Source organism: Phycodurus eques, chromosome 2 (genome assembly GCF_024500275.1).
Source record: "Phycodurus eques isolate BA_2022a chromosome 2, UOR_Pequ_1.1, whole genome shotgun sequence".
NCBI classification, from domain to species: Eukaryota; Metazoa; Chordata; class Actinopteri; order Syngnathiformes; family Syngnathidae; genus Phycodurus; species Phycodurus eques.
Window position 1 is genome coordinate 1,366,803 of NC_084526.1, and position 17,380 is coordinate 1,384,182.

At 51.8% G+C, this 17,380-nt stretch overlaps 1 protein-coding gene across 1 annotated transcript; it reads left to right on the top strand.

The window, feature by feature from the left end:
- Positions 1-2,404: 2,404 nt before the first annotated feature.
- cebpa (CCAAT enhancer binding protein alpha) lies at positions 2,405-6,285 on the top strand. The gene is made up of 2 exons (XM_061700551.1): positions 2,405-2,779; positions 5,150-6,285. Exons 1-2 carry the CDS (start codon positions 2,486-2,488, stop codon positions 5,753-5,755), a joined length of 900 nt encoding a protein of 299 aa, XP_061556535.1. The 5' UTR covers positions 2,405-2,485; the 3' UTR covers positions 5,756-6,285.
- The last annotated feature ends 11,095 nt before the right edge of the window (positions 6,286-17,380 follow it).

The window sequence follows — 17,380 nt, forward strand, 5'->3', positions numbered from 1 at the left end:
GTAGGGCAATGTCTGGCGCCGGCCAATCACAGGCGACCCAGACCCGCCCGATCGCCAGCTCGACCAATCACGGTGGCGTGTGCCCCACATGACGCAACCTGGACTGCGAATGACGTGTCGTTGAACCAATAGGCGCATCAGACTTTATGTAATGAGCTGGCACGAGTTTGACGTCACCATCCGCGACGCCTCCGCCGTGAGGAAACGGCAAAAAATATCAAAAAAAAAAGGAAACGCCAAAATATTGAACAGTCAAAATAAATCAAAACAATGAACATTGAACTTTCAAAGCACATCAAAACAATACTGAACCGTCAAAAAGACATCAAAACAATGAACATCGACCCGTGACCCGTCAAAAATACATACAGAACACGAAACATTGAACCGTTCATGTGTCAAAACAATAACCATTGACACGTGACCCATAAAAAACACAAAGACACACAAACATTCATCTACCAAAACAATAAACATTGAACTGTCAAAAACACATAAAACTAATCATCCACATCAAGTAATTCACATGAAAGCACCGTGCTAATTAAAATGTTAAAGCGCCTATAGCAGCTAGATGGCCAATATTTCACAAACAAAACTCTTGTTGATGATGTATTTTTTTGCTCAGCTAACAAACAATGACGACTTGCATTTGGAACGCCCCCTTTTCGTCATCACAATGGACACGCCCCCGTGTCTTGGTGTGACGTCAGTGGAAGAAGCGGAGACCAAATTTACTGTATAGCCGCTGTGGACAAAGGAATGTACTATACTGTAAAGTGGCAGTATTAACTTATATTTTACATAACGTAGCTGTCAGGTGGGATCCTCTCACCTCCAAAATGACAATTTTTCAGGAAATTACAACCCCCAAAAAAGTTTCCAAACACCGCTTGTTCAAGTTGGTATTATATCTGATATTGCTCCAAAAAAATGGCTCATTTCTTCGGGTGTCGTCAATGAAAATGACCACCACATCCACATCCACATCCTTGCTAGCCTCGTGCACGAACGCAAGAAACGTAAGCGTCGTGTCTCAAAAGTGTCACCGACCGTCATTAACATTTTCGGGGACATCTCTGCTCACGGCATCTTCAATCTCTGAAAACATCGCCCCGATATTTGGGCTTTTGTGGACGTGACGTAGTTTCCTTTTCCCCAAATGATCGTCTACGGAGAGGAAAGCGGCCATCAAATTCAAAATATCAGGCCGATTGTTCTGACATTTGCAAAGATGTAAGTGGGCATAAATAGGGACGTCCACATCAGTTTTGGTGGCCATCGATCACGGTTTTGGGACATAAAGCGACGTCACGCTCGTCAGCCAAAGTCTCCAGAAACGCCGTTGTCATCCACAGGAACTCTTTTCAAACGCCTTCCAGGCATTTGGGATGCAATCGATACAAAGCGGACGGCAAGCAAAAACCCGTTTATATATGCGGAAGTGAGTCGGCAGGAATGACTTCACGTGGGATGGCGCATTTCAACGGTCGATTGTGTTCAAACAAGTCTTCCCCCCCAAAAATGGAGACTTGAGAAAAGACTTGAGACTTCCGCTGGCCAAGCGGAATGCAGCTTGGGTAGTCGCTGGAGCAAAAACTCGGGTATGGCAGGAGTTCGGCGAGGTCATGGAGAAAGACTTCCGGCCGGCTTCGAGGAAATTCCGGTCCACCGTCTGCCGTCTCAGGAGAGGAAAGCAGAGTGCGGGTTCTCTGAGGCGGGGCTCTCCTATCTCTGGGGTCGAGGTCAGCGAGGTGGTTAAGAAGCTCCCCGGTGGCAAGGCCCCGGGGGGTGGATGAGATTCGCCCGGAGTTAAGTGTCGATGAAAAAAAACGCTTGATCTCATTTGGACGAATCATCGCGACACTCTCGCGGTCGGAGAACGGGCGCTCAGGGGTAAGGTTTTCGAAATCATTCCAATTTGATTTGTGCAAATCGAACACGACGCGCCGGCGGTGCCGCTCGGCCTGCTTTAGTGGGGCTTCGGCGCCCCTAAAATCTTTTCAAGCCCCCCCCCCCCCCCCCAAAATATTTGCCAATATGTGTTAATGGTGAAGGTTCGTCGTTCAAATATCGCCCACTTTTGGGGTGAGAGTATTTTCCGTCGAACCTAATGAGTCGCGTTCATTTGCGCCGCGGCGCACTAGAGGGCGCTGCAGCTCACACAATCCGCGTACACCTTTGCACGTGACGTCACGGCGCGGTCAGGACCTCTTTCTGACGAAGGGCTTTTGATCTGATCGCGCATTTATTCGAGCAGAGGTGAAAGGTCAAGCAATCCGGGATTCGCTCGTGCGCGAGTTTGGCCCCGCCCACCTCCACCTCCACCTCCACCTCCTCCTCCTCCTCCTCCTCCTCCTCCTCCTCCTCCTCCTCCTCCTCCTCCTTCTCGTCGCGCTATAAAACGACTCGGGACACTTTCGCCACTCGATCGCAGCTTGCGCCATCTCGCCGGCGGACACGGGCGCGCTCGTCTCGCCGCCGCATGGAGCTGCACAACCTGCTGTACGAGTCGGCGGCGTCCGCGGGGGGGCTGCTGGCCCCGGGGGGCCCCGCGCACGCGGCCGAGCTCGGCGGGGACATCGGCGACGCCGAGACCTCCGTGGACCTGAGCGCCTACATCGACCCGGCCGCCTTCAACGACGACTTCCTGGCCGAGCTCTTCCACCACCCGTCCCGGATGCGCGCGGTCGCGGCGGCGGAGTACGAGCACGCGCACGTCGGACCCCCGCACGTGTACGCCAAGGCGGACGCCGTCCCGGACGCCAAAGTCTTCAAGGTTCGAGACGTCGCGATCCCAAAAACGAACGCGGCACCGTTTCGATCTCTTCCTTCGACTAACACCGATTATCACCCAAAAAAAAAAAAATCACACTTTTGCCACATTTGAATCGCAAATGAAAGTGTTTTTTTTTTTTTTTTTTTTTTTTTTTTCCCCCCCCAGCGCACGACAATGGGCAGCATTCAAATACCGGGCGCCTATTCTGCTTCCAAACCAGCCACAGGACCAAAAAAAAAAAACCGCACATCGAGACACATAATATTGCGGAGGAAAAGCAACAAGTGAAATGAAAACGTGGTGATATTGTGGGGGAAAAATTTCAAAAGAATAAAGTCAGCTGAGGCAAAAGACTACAAAAAAAAACAAAAAGACTACAAAATGGTCAAGAGGAGGGGAAAAAAACGCCACACATTAAACAGAAGCAAAGTTATTTTATGTAAAAAAAATATATATTTTTTTTTCATTTCTAGGGATCAAGTCAAATTCCCCCCAAAAAGAAAGTTCAAAGTTTGGGGAAAAAGTTGTGATTCTTGCACATCAAAGCTGAAAAGCGGAGGGTCCAAATGTCACTTGGCCAGCGTTTCGCTTGCGCGCCACTAGGGGGAGCCCGCTTTTAGGATTTCCTTCGCCTATGTGTGTCAAAGTTCAAAGATGAATTGGCTTCCAATATTCCCGGACAGACTTTATCGAGCGGGTCAAAGCGGCGGAAACGCAGCAGAATGCGGACGCCCGATTTGACATGAACAAAAACGCTGGAAGTTGTTAACGTCAGTTAGGGCTGCAACTAACAATTGTTTTACAAATCGATTCATCTATCCATTCGGCGGGAATTCATCCACAAGTCAGACCAAAACCAAAAATTGTTCATTTCCATCCCACCGTTCGAAATAGGAACTGACTTCAAAACGCCCGAACGTACGTGAATTCATTTCCGTCCGGTTCGCGACCTCTGCCAGAAAATCGGCAACAAACGCGGACGATTGTTTTCCGAAGTCAAAGCAGACGTTTGCAAATGTCTTCGCTTGAAAAACACAAAGCGGAGAATATGTGACGTCCGGAGGCGGCCGGGCGAGCTCTCGAAACACGTGATCGATCGCGAGAATCGTTGTCCGTCGACTCGATCGCGCGTCGATTGTCGTTCCGTATCGCTCGAGGCGTCGGTACTTGATCCGACGAAAAAGCCGCAACAATTGGCTGATTTCGATTTGAAAAGGGCTCGTCTTCAATCTTATAATGGAGTCAAATTCAAAGTGCTTTAGTTTTTGTTTCGCGGTGTCGAACGTTGACTTTGCCATGAGCGCACACGAGGGCAGACCAGCGGCGCTTGGGACATTTTGGACATCGCTGTCTGGAAATTGGACCGCCTTTGTGTGTGTGTGTGTGTTCCAACCGGCATACGATGCCAACCGCCGATACTTAAGGCAAAACAAGATGACATGGAGTAGGTCGTCATTGCCGGCAGTTGGCGCTACACTGCTGACACGTCCCTACGGCGACACTAAGCTAGTGGGGGCAAAAGTGTCGGCGCATTCCATGTAGCTAAGCTAGTGGGGGCAAAAGTGTCGGCGCATTCCATGTAGCTAAGCTAGTGGGGGCAAAAGTGTCGGCGCATTCCATGTAGCTAAGCTAGTGGGGGGGGGGGGGGGGGGGCAAAAGTGTCTGCAATGCTTTGGTGTTTTAGGAAGCTAGCTTGTTGAAGTCGAGCTGAGCTCACTGGTAGTAAACGATGTCATGTTTGATCATGAGCATATATTTCCAACACATTTATTTGCCTGCTGCCCAAACAGAAGTATAAAATAGAAACGGTGAAAATAGCCATCATTTGCTCGTTTTGGACTAGATTCTGTCAGCCCCGTCCAGCTTTTTTAATTTTTAACGTTTTATGTTGCAGTGTATATAACTTTATTTTGATAGTACAAATGAACGCGCCTCTTTTTTTCGCATTGTTTTTTTCTAAACACTTTACAATTGCACACTTTTGCTTAGTCCTGCATTGTTGCCCCCAGAGAACACCTGCCAATCGTCTGGAGAGACAGAAAATCTCACTATATGTATTTTATTATTGGATTGAAAAATGTCAATTGAGTTTTTACTTTTTTTTTTTTTTTACTTAAGTACATTGATAATTGTGTACTTTTGTACTTTTACTCAAGTAAGGGAATGGCTCCAGTACTTTTATCAGAGTAAAAAAAAAAAAAATTGTTTTTTTTTTTGGGCAAGTATCATGACTTTTACTTACAAGTACTGAATACCAGTAGGCTTGAGACCTCTGCTCACGAGTGACTCCTCGTACTGGTATCGGTCTGGGAAAAAAAAACAAAATCGCAAATGTTCTTTCTAACGCTGATCCTTATTGCGGCTTCGAAGGCGGACACGGACGACCTGTACGAGCACGCGCGTCTGCGCCCGGTGGCCATCAAGCAGGAGCCGCGCGACGAGGACCTCCTGCACACGTCCGCCGCCTACCGGCACCACGCGCACCGCTACGCGGCGCCGCCGCCGCCGCCGCCGCCGCCGCCGCCGCCACCGCCGCCGCCGCACCTGCAGTACCAGGTGGCCCACTGCGCGCAGACCTCGGTGCACCTCCAGCCGGGCCAGCCCACTCCGCCGCCCACCCCGGCGCCCAGCCCGCACCTCCACCACCGTGACCTTCATCCTCATCATCATCATCATCATCATCATCAGAGGGCGGCGGCGGGCGGCAAGCCCAAGAAGCACGTGGACAAGAGCAGCCTGGAGTACCGCCTGAGGCGGGAGCGCAACAACGTGGCGGTGCGCAAAAGTCGAGACAAAACCAAGATGCGCAACATGGAGACACAGCAGAAGGTTCTGGAGCTCAGCTCGGACAACGAGAGACTCAGGCGCCGCGTGGACCACCTCAGCCGGGAACTGGACACCCTGCGGGGGGTCTTCCGCCAGCAGCAGCAGCAGCACGCGCCCGACGCCCTCTACCGGGGGCACGCGCGCAGCTGAGGACCCGAGACTCGGCGTCGGATCCGCCGCAGGCTTGCGAAAGTCAAATCGGCGGCGGCGACGTCGCACGCTCCTGCGATTGTGCGCGCGCGTGGACGTGTTGCCGTGCAACGCTCGTCTTCCGCTTTCCTCTCTTCGCTCATCAGACGCGCAACGCGCACGTGCACGCAGACTCGAAAGAAAACGTCACACACACACACACACACGCACACGCAGGTCCAACACGCACACAATAACAAGGGACACACTAACCCATAAGGCAAACACACGCGCACCAACGCATGCACACGATTGCATTAATAACACGCACACACGCAGGTCACACATCCCAATTCACGCAATATCGTCGCTTCCACTTCCACACTCAAGTCTCTCTCACACACATACGCGCACGGACGTTAACATGTTGATGTATCAGAAGAAATGCAAAAGATGATATTTTGCCTATATATATATATATATATATATATATATATATATATGGAAATGTGCTCTGACTTGTTCCCCAAATAAAAGATGTTCTTTCATGGTATTGCGTTGGGCACCGTTCGCAGCGAGGCGGCGCTCCCGACGACCACGTGTCGCGAATTTCAAAATAAGTTCAAGTCAAGTCAAGTCAAGTCAATAAAAAAAAACAACAAAAACAAAGTTAGACGTGCTCAAATAAAGAGCTGAACTTCCGATAAAATCGAAAAGTTTGAGTTTCCCTTTTTGGGTTTGGCATCTTCATGAGCACAACAAGCGCTAAACAAGTCTCAAACAATCGTACAACAACTGACGGGGGCGGCGGCTGAACTCGCGCGCGATTGGTCGAATATGTCGCGCCGCTTGAAACGGAAGCGCCCCGTATGTCTTGAATCCAAACCTTCCTTTTTTTTTTTTTTTTTGCTATGGTGCGGGACCTTACGGGACCGCTTCTGGGTCCGGACCTGGACCGCGCTGCGCCGGTTAGTGACCGCGGTCATATCACTTGATGTAATCAATACGCGTCGTGTGACGTGACGTGACGTCACCGAATGGGATGCTGTCACGATGGGTGTTTTGGTTTGATTGTAACTAGATGTAATGTAACTACATTGTAATGCATGTGTCATGTAACTGTGTGTGTGTGTGTGTGTGTGTGTGAGAGAGGGTCAGAGTTCACATGTTAGTTTGTTCAGGGAGGGGGCCCATACACACACACAAAGTCAAAGGTGAAAGTCTGATGAGTTTGAGTTGTTTGCGGTCAATAGGGGCCTCATAGCGGACCACCATTGGTGTGCGCGCGTGTGTGTGAAGATTACTGGGGGGGGGTTATCGGTCCCAATGGGGGTCAGAGTCCGGGTCTTCTGACCTGCGAGACGGGCGGGGCCAGGACGAGCGGCAGAGCAAAACGAACGGTCGGCCGAATGTGACGAAGAATATTGTCCGGTATCGTCATAAGGTGGGGGGGGGGGGACCAAAAGTTTCCCCGATCAAAATAGAACTTTCCGAAAGGGGGTATCGCGTCAAGCCGCGAGGTCATATTCGGGGTCGTATCGTGTCATCGGAAGGTCTCGTTAGGTTTCGTCCGGTGTCAACTGCTATCATCGGATATTCCCAAACGTTCTCTGCTGTGCCCCCTTTGGTCCTGAGAAAGTTTTGTGCCCCCCCAAAAAAAAGACTTACATGCACATTTTGGCTTCAGAGTCCATTGCAAATTGCAGTTGCTAAGTTTTTCTTTTGTGCGACCTTCTCTCCTCGCGGAGGTCTTCTGGATTCCATTTCAGACGAGAACGCAAGCGGGGATGGTTCGCTATCCGCGCGAACATTCGTGCGATTGGCGGCGACGTGCGGTCGAGCCGGATGACAATCAAGCGCCCCCCCCCCCCCCCCCCCCCCCCCCCCGGGAAGACCGACCGAGCCAGAAACCCCCCGCCTCCCGGGCAGACCGCGGCCAACTGGGGGAAAAGCGGACAAAGATGGCGTGCGTCCAGGCCTCTCAAGGCGACCGCGCTCCCGCACACAACGCTACATTTGGCCTGTCTGTTCCATTGTGTCAGACCCGCGACACGCGTAAAAGTCAACGGGCTCTTTTTCGTCCGATTTTGCTGCTTCCCGACCGAGCGCGCCAAACGCCTGCAAAACTTCAAAAACATTGAAGTACGGCGTCACGTTTCAACTTTGACCCTGGATTCGATGAAAAGGATCCATTTTGCGTATCCTGACCTCAACGTCGTCATTCAGTTCCGCGCCGTGCTGTTTCGTATTCGTGCGTGCGTGCGTGCGTGCGTGCGCGCACAGACAGGCGGGCAATTGTCGGATTAGGGCGCCGCCCCCGCAGTCGGGATTGGCGGGCGTGTCGGGATTACGCCGGAGCCGAGCCGTGGGAGCGGTCCGAGACGGCGGCCGTCGCACGTCGCGACGTCCGAGGCTGGAGCTAAGAAGGAAGTAGCGGTCTCTGGGGGACGGTGTCGGTTGGTCTGGTCGGCCCGGCAGAACCGGTCGCCAGCCAATCGCAGGGCACGTCGAAACAAACGACCACTCGCACTCCCGTTCGCACCTACGGGCAATTTAGAGTCTTCGGTCAACCTCGCGTGCGTGTTTTTGGGATGCGGGAGGAAAGCGGAGCGCCCGGAGAAAAGCCACGCAGGCGCGGGGAGAACACGCAAACTCCACACGGGCGGGGCCGGGGATCGAACCCGCAACCTCACAACGGCGAGGCAGATGTGCTCGCCAGTCGTCCACCGTCTGCTAGTCCTCCCAGCACGCGCAACGGGTGCGCGATGTTCCGACTCGGACGATGTTGCCGCACGCGGACGTAACCGCATTTGTGCGCGCACACGCGTCCACGTCTCCGAGGACTTAGAAACACACGCTTAGTGTACATGCGGTGTGTGCGTGGGCGTGTGAGTGTTACTTTGTTGAGTTGCGTCGACTGTGTCGTCTTTGTCGTGTTTTTGTGTCCGCGTGTTGACTGAGGCTGAAGAACAGACGAACGAGTGTTGTATTTTTAGCGCTGCAGCAGACAGGCAACGCGCACATACGGGTCAAGGCAACTGGACTGTTCTTGAGCACAGTTGCCAACGCTTCGACCTCTTGCCGCTTGACTCTGACCCGGATGACCGAGGATCGACACGCACGATAAAATACAGACCTGTTTTGAATTTTCAAACAAACCGCATTTTATTTTCCTCATCCGCCAGGGTTCCGTGAAACCGCCGACGAGGTGGTCGAGTATCATCCGGTATCAGCCGGTTTCAGCGGGTATCGATCGGTATCGCGTGGCATCGGGCCGTTGTGAGCCGCTCCGATCGGATTATCATCCCCAAAAACAAAAACAAACGAAATGCAGAAAAAGAAGAAGCTGTCCTATCTTCATCATCCTCGTGCGGGCTTCGCAACACACACAATCTTATCTACGCGCGCGCGCGCACACACGCGCGCGCTCGACACGCATGCAGACCAGGCAACTCCAAGATAAGAGAAAGAACACCCCACAGTTTGCGTGTGCGTGGCTGAGTGTGTGTGTGTGTGTGTGTGTGTTTGTGTAGGTGTGTGCGTGTGTGCGGTCTAAGGCGTCTGGGCGGTTTGCTGACGCGCGGAATTCCCGCCGGCTGGCGCTGAAGCTGCGGTGGGCGGCCGCCATTGTCCCATTGTTGCGTTGTCCCGGGACGCTTCGTGGTTTCGGTGGCGGACGCTGATTGGATGACACGCTGGTGGGCGTGGCCCCGAGAGGTGCTCTTGCTTCACGCAGCCTAAAAACCTCGACTGCGCTGCGCCGCCGGCGTTAGCTTAACGCCACAAACAAGGCTTGGGAGGCTCCGCGCGCGCTTTTTTTGCAAAAACTCACACACAAACATACTTACACGTACTGTATGATCACATGAACCCACAAACACATTCGCACGAAAAACGCAGCTCCACGTTCATTGACACACAACCACGCATCCACAAATAAACACACACAAACTTAAAAGCACACACACTGACACGTACACACACCATTTCCGTCTTTTACTGTGCATGTGTGTCTTGTTTGGTGTCTTGTGTAACTTTTTGTGTGTCTGTGTTTTGGTGTCTCGCGTGTTTTCAGTGTGTCCTGTGTCCAGTGTGTTGCTGGGTTTTTGTTTCTTTTTGTGTGTCTCATTTTGTGTTTTTTTTCCGTATGTTTGAGCATATTTACTGTATGTATGTGTTTTTTTTGCGATACCTTTTAAAATGCGTCTTGAAAAACAACACGTAGCATGGAGCTTTAGTGTAAAAATCGAACACCTTTCTTGTCGAAATATTTGTCGTAAAGCAAAACAGGTATTTATAAAATCAAATTTGGTCCTTGAAAACTCCTCTGCATTTGAAAATCCAGCTTGTCAAAAGACACGCTTGTTCTTGTCGTAAAAAGGCGAAAAGCTACTCTGTTTTTTTCTGATAAAAGGTTGGTTTTTGTTTTGAAAATGTGTTTTTTAGTGGGATGATCGGTTCGTGCCGTGGCGTTCGGGAGCTCGGCGCGCGGCGGGCGCGCGACAGTTCGGGGTGGGGTGGCGCGCGCCGGCCGTTGACGTAAGGGCGCACGAGCGAGCGGACTTCTTCTTCTGCGGTCGTCGTCCTCAAATGTTAGTCAAGCGTTACGGGACGCGATTGGTCCAACAGGAAGTTAGCAAACGCCGCTCGTTAGCGGTTAGCTAAGAGGACGCGACGGCGGGCGGACGGGTGCTACGAGTTACATCAGCAACGTGCTAATGCTATTAGTGCCTGCCGAACGCCGGTTTGCTTCAGAGGCGGCATTAAAGATCCAAAGTCCAAACCGGCGCTGCCCTTTCTCCCCACCGTGGACACAACGCACACACGTTAACGCAACACGCAAACACTTCGCACTCACGGGCAATTTAGAGTCTTGGGTGGACCTCGCGCGCATGTTTTGGGGATGCGGGAGCAAACCGGAGTACGTGGAGAAAAGCCACGCAGGCACGGGGACGACACGCAAACACCACACAGGCCGGGCCGGATTTGAACCCGCGACCTCAGAACTGGGAGGCGGACGTGCTAACCGGTCGTCCGGCGCGCGCGCGCATGTACATTTTGAACACGTGTATACGCCGCGCTTGCCCGCACCAAAGTCAGGCGAGTGGACCGCCACACCATCGGTGACACGTGCACGTAGATGATTGGTATTCTTTTACTGTTTGAAACTACAAAGACAAACAAGGTTGCGATTTGAGTTCTGCTCGAGACTCGAAGGTTGCGACTTGAGACTCGCACCGTATGTGACTTACTCCCACCGGTTTTCACAACAAAGACATGCAATATAAGGTGGTTATTTTTTAGAAGTCAGCATTGTTTTCCACATTGGATAGTAAAATGCTGTCTGGGGAGCTTGTTAGCCTTGTTAGCATGCTAAGGTCCTTGTTTGCAGAGATCACTGCGGCCGCAGCTAGCAGCTAGCGGCCGTGGACGGACTCGATGGGAAACAGGAAGTGAAACCGAGCCGTCCGTGGCTCCCCTGTCAGCCTTTTTCTCTTTCTCGCCTTTTCATGTTTTCACTTCTCTTTTTTCGCCGTCCATCACTCGCCGTCGTCCGTTGTGGCCTGAGTCACGACCGCTGGCGCCGAGTGACCAAGTACAAATGCTGCTCACTCGCTGGAACACAAGTACAATTGTCACACATCTCTGTATATACAGCTGGGCAAACAAGTATTCGGTCGGCCACCAATCGTGCAAGTTCTCCCACTTAAAAGATGAGAGAGGTCTGTGGTTTTCCTCCTAGGTATACCTCACCTATGAGAGACAAAACGAGGGGGGGGGGGGGGAAATCCAGACAAATCACATTGTCGGATCTTTAGAGAATTTATGAGCAAATTATGGTGGAAAAAAACAATTCGGCCAATAACAAAAGTTCATCTCTATAATTTATGATGTACCCTTTGTCGGAAACGACAGAGGTCAAACGTTTTCCGTAAGTCTTCCCAAGGTTTGGCATTTTGGGCCGCTCCTCCATGCAGATCTCCTCGAGAGCAGTGATGTTTCGGGGCTTGTCGCCGGGCAACACAAACTTTCAACTCCCCGCCAAAGATTTTCTACGGGGTTGAGATCTGGAGACTGCCTAGAAATGAAGCCGCTCCTTCGTCGCCCTTGCTGACGGAAGGTGGTTTTCACTCAAAATCTCACCGTACACGGCCCCATTCATTCTTTCCTTTACACGGACACTTTTCCACCCCCATGCTTCACAGCAGGTCTGGTGTTCTTTGAATGGAACTCCGCATTCTTTCTCCTCCAAACACGACGAGTTGAGTTTTTTTTTACCAAAAATGTCTATTTTGGTTTCACCTGACCATACGACATTCTCCCAAATCCTCTTCTGAGTCATGCAAATGCTCTCTAGCAAACTTCAGACGGGCCTGGACATGTACTGGCTTAAGCGAGGCAACACGTCTGGCAATGCAGGATTTGAGTCCGTGGCGGTGGTAGACCTTTGTTACTTTGGTCCCCAGCTCTCTGCAGGCCATTCACTAGGTCGCAGGTGGAGACAGCCGGGAGCAACGAGACGTGTAAGGTCGGCTGAATCTTTAAGGACTGTGGAAGCTTCAACTGGACGGAAGTGGGATTGATGATTTTGCTAACTGGGAAAGGGCCAATGAAACGGGGAGGTCCGCGGAGGATATCCCGATGACAAGCCGGCTGCTCCGCCCACCGCTTTACAGAATTCCTCGCACATCGGGGATGAGAACCGAGGACCTCTGTCAGAGACAATATCGATGGGAATACCGTGGAGTCTGAAGACGTGCTGGACAAGGAGGTCAGCAGTTTCGATGGCGGGATGGTAGTTTGGGGAGGGGTACGTAATGGACAGATTTGGAAAAGCGATCGACAATAGTGAGAATGATGGAGTTACCTTCAGAAGGAGGTAGACCGGTAACGAAGTCCAGAGCGATATGGGACCGAGGGCGGCTCGGGATAGGCAACGGACGCAGCCGCCCAGCCGGGGGCAGGTGTGAAGACTTCCCTCGGGCACAGACGGAGCAGGCTTGGACGAACTCCCGGGTGTCTTGCACAAGTCTGGGCCACCAGAAATGCTGCCGGATGAACTGAATGGCGCGGGCGATGCCAGGATGACAGGTGACTTTGGACTTGTGAGCCCACTGAAGAACGTCGGAGCGTGCGGAATGTGGTACGAACAGGCGGTTTGGAGGCTCAGTCTCGGGATCCGGGTGAGCCTTCTGGGCCTCCTTAACCACCAGTTCGATTTGCCAAGTGGCAGCACCAATGAAGCACGAGGAAGGAAGAACGGCGTACATGGAGGTCGGTGTTCTTCGGCGGAGCGGGAGACAATGACGATGTCATCAAGGCATACAAACACGAGCGGGCGGCGGGACACGAGGTTCTTTGGGTGGCGCTGAGGCCGCGGGCTCGGGAGGCGTAGCGAGACGGGGGCGAAACACGCTGGAAGTAACTGCGATACTTTGGCCAGGCGGGCTTATGTGCCGGTGGTGATGAGGCTGATTGGAGACCGGTGCTGCAAACAGAGAGGGGAGGGGCCGAAGCGCTCCGATCATGGAACCGCAGGGCAGTATATGACATTTCACCTATGGTGGGGGTGTGGTCCGGAATCTAAAATCCATAAACGAGCGCTTATTCAGTCAGAAAACTCTCCAATATTCTTTACGACGAATTTGAGCGTGACTGAGGAACGAGCCATATTCACGTATGCCTTTGTTATGCTGCCCCTGGTGGCCAAGCGGCACATACCAAAAGAAGCGGCACGATTTCCACGGAATCGAAGCAAAACGTGTGACGGAAAACAGGAGAATTCGGTTTGCTCGAGGATTCGCCGACTTGACATGACTGCACCACACACACATTCGCAAAAAACAAACTAAATGCACACACAAATATACTAACAACACACACAAGCACGAAGATACACACACACGCATACACAGGCACCCAATAAAATCGCGCGTGCACACACACACAGCACAGACGCTGACTGCAGACACACACATACCAAAACAACACACACAAACCTAACCCAGCACTCGCATAGTACACACACACACGTAAACACGTATACACGAACAACACAAACGCAAGTCCGCATGCACGCGCACACACAAAACAGACGCACACAATTGCATGCAAACACACGCACACAGCGAAAGAATGTGCGGTTACACCCTTGCGGCCTCCTGCAGAGCGACTGACAATCACGACAGGATGATTTTCCTCCCAAGATCTCTCTCTCACTCCCTCGACTTACTTAACCCCCCCCCCCCCCACACACACACACACACACTCACACACACACACGCACACACACACCCCTCCCCGTTCCCAGGTGGGATTTAGTGATTTATGGGAATTACATAAATTAAACTGTGAGACTGACACATGTGTTTGCTCACCACTCTGTGTGTGTGTGTGTGTGTGTGTGTGTGTGTCCATAAATCCAGCTTGCTGGGTTTGGACCAACAACAACAAACATGAAGTTTTGTGCATTCTTCGTTTTTCGCTGCAGCACATTTACAGCAAACAACTTTATTCTCCTGCAGGAGGCGCTACACACGTTCTTCTTGTTCTCACACACACACACACACACACACACAATGGACACACACATAGGAGGACAGACACACACACACACACACAGAGGGGACACACACATGACACAACAACAATACATACACGGGACACACAGTACAATAGAAACATGTACACAAATGCATCACATTGACACACACACAAACGTAAATCGGAAGGGGGACACATGAGTGCGTGTGTTTGTGTGTGTGCTTAGCGAGAGGAGAGAGAAGTGAAAAAAGAGGAAGTGAGCTGTTGCAGGGTGCGCACACTTCCTGCGAAGGAGGGGCCTCCTCCGCCGCCGTCAATCACACCTCATCGTCTCACTATCGCAACACACATCTGCCTCGTGCACACGCACACCCACACACTATGGGCGAGTCTTTCGTGTATGGGTGTGTGTGTGTGTTTCTGTGTGTGTCCCCTGTTTGTGTCGTGTGTGCGAACTGTTGGTGTGAGTGTGCCCATTGTGGTCGAACGTGTGAGTCCTTTGTGTGTACCCACTTTGTGTGTGCGCGTGTACATGTGAGAGTATCCTCAACGTGTGTGTCTTGTTGTGTATCTATTCGTGTGTACGCGTGCCCGTTGTACGTGTGTGTGCATGTGTGTGTCACCTTTAACACACACACACGCATATGTTCAACACTCGGAATTATTCACACAGAGTGGACACACACACACACACACACACACAATACACACACCAAGAGCGCACAAATCTGTGATGAGGTGAAACCACGGGTGCCGACGCGCGACTACGCGGGGTTCCGCCGCGGGCGGGCCGCGGTCTGGTCTCGTTGCAGACGGCCCCGTGAGGCGTTATTAGGAATTGCATTTTATGTATGACAGGCGTCGTAGAAATAAAGTTTGAAAGCGCAAATTGGCAAAAATGCGTGCGTCACGGGCGACTTTTGTTTTCTTTCGGTGCCACCTGGAGCGTGCGTGCGTGTCCATGTGTGCGTGTGTGAGGCTCGCGTCAGCTGATGCACGGCGTGCTCGCCCGTTAAGGCGCTCGCATCACAAGACGAGACCAACGGAGGAAGTGGCGCAAACCACTTCCCCTTTTTTTTTTTTTGTGCCGAGTCACAGCGACCCTTTTCAAAGGCGGCAAACACCTCGGAAACCCGCCCGGTCGGGCCTGATGATGTCATCGAGGGGGCGTGGCCTCAAACCCGTTTCCCTCCCGCGTGCGCATTCCTGAGGCGATCGGCCACGGACGTCCGCGCGCGTCGTAGCGCGTAATCCCGGCTGCCGTCTTAATCCCGCTAACGTGCGGCTAACGAGCCAGCGATTAGCCGGCACAGAGGCGCGTTTGTCAGCTCGACCTTTCCGTTTGCTCGCGGCCTGCGCATGTGACTCATCTGAGGCTAACACCTCCACTAGCCAAAACCTCCGCTTGTCGCCGATGTGCTAGGGTTCAGCTGAGGGTCGCGCCTGGTTCACGCGGGGGTCAGCCGTGCGATTTACAATCACGGGGCCGTCGGGAACGTGCCACGAAGCATGTAGCGCTAGCCGCGTCATACGACACACCGAGAAACGTAGTGAATGCGTTCATAAAAACATTGTATTAGACACATACGATAATATCAATCACGTAGCAATTGCCACGGGGGTTTAGGGGTGAGCCAACTCGAGAGTTTGGGGCGTTACGATGGGATGAGTCACGTGATGAGTCACGTGGTGAGTCAAACGAGTCACATATAAGTCCAACGGTGACTCACATGGTGAGTCGTATGAGTCACGTGTCAAGAGTCATGTGGTGAGTCACGTGAGTCATGTATTGAGTCACAAGGGGAGTCGGCAGTAACCTGGTGAGTCGCATGAGTCACGTAGCGAGTCTCACGGTGAGTCGTGTCGACAGTAACGTGGTGAGTCGCATGAGTCGTGGTCAGCCACATGATCAGAGTCAAATTGTGAGTCAAACGAGTCATGTGGTGAGTCACGTTTTAAGTTCTTTAGGCCCCGCCCCTTAAAGGCCCATCGTTGTTGTTGTGCCTACTGACACATAACATGCAGTGATTCCACCTCATCAAAAACGTTATTTATTATCATTAGTTTGATACAAAACGTGTCACTTTTGTTTACAAAGAACATGGAACAAAAATATGTCTTTTTGAAGGTATCACTATCAAAAGTTAAGAACAGGAAGTGCCGCGGAATGAACAGGACGTGCCCCAAAAGTTCCCAAATTTTGCGATAAAGCTTTCACGAAAGCGACTTTTTCCTCCTTTTTTGTTTTTTTGTTTTTGTTTTCTAAAAACACACAGCAAAAATGGCGGTGTTTTTCCAGGTATCACAGTCAAATACGAGGACAGTAGGACAAATAAAAACATGTCCTTTCAGATAAACTAATGAGCGACATTTACTTGACAAAGTCCAAAGTATTTGTTCTTTTTGTTCACTTCTGCTTTCTTAATCTCCCCCTTCCCAACCCAAAGCCCCCAGAGTCCATGTTGGGGTTCAGCCAGCATCCAACAACACCAGCCGCCCCCTCGGCCCCCTCGGCCCCCTCCCCCCGCTGGCAGCTCTCCGCGTCCTGGGGAACCTCGGCCCCCTTTTTTCTCCCTTTACTCCGGAAGGCCGCAAAAGGCAGCGAGACGTCGACCGGGGACGGCCGGACCGTCCGAGGCTGGACCCGCGTCACCTGACCTCGCGTGACCTCAGCGTCAAGAAGAAATATGTCCATAAGTTCCCGGACATCATGTCGTCGTGTGTTTCGAATGTGCATGTTTGTGTGTGCGTGCGTGCGTGCGTGCGTGCGTGTGTGACGTCAACACGAAGAAGAAATATGTCCACGTGTTTCCCTGACCTTTGACATCTTTCATACACTGTATTTAATGTGTGCGTGTGTTTTAAATGCGTGTGTGTGTGTGTAAAAGGGTTTGTGAGTGTTTAGCGCGTTTGTGTGCGCGAGAGTTTGTGCATGTGCACGCGTGAGTGTTTAGTGTGTGTTTGTGTTGCGCGCACGTGACGTCAACATGAAGAAGATGAAGAAGAAGAATTTGTCCACGCGTGTCTCCCTGGCGTCATCCCAACATCCGAGCAGGTCAAAGTTCAATTTTCGGCCCTCCTCGAAAATCTAATTTTGTCCAA

What these genes read in the sequence shown, in the direction of transcription:
- cebpa (XM_061700551.1), top strand. Translation starts at nt 2,486, where the DNA reads ATGGAGCTGCACAACCTGCTGTACGAGTCGGCGGCGTCCGCGGGGGGG. An exon ending in CGGACGCCAAAGTCTTCAAG is followed by an intron (nt 2,780 to 5,149) that starts GTTCGAGACGTC and finishes GCGGCTTCGAAG; the next exon opens with GCGGACACGGACGACCTGTA.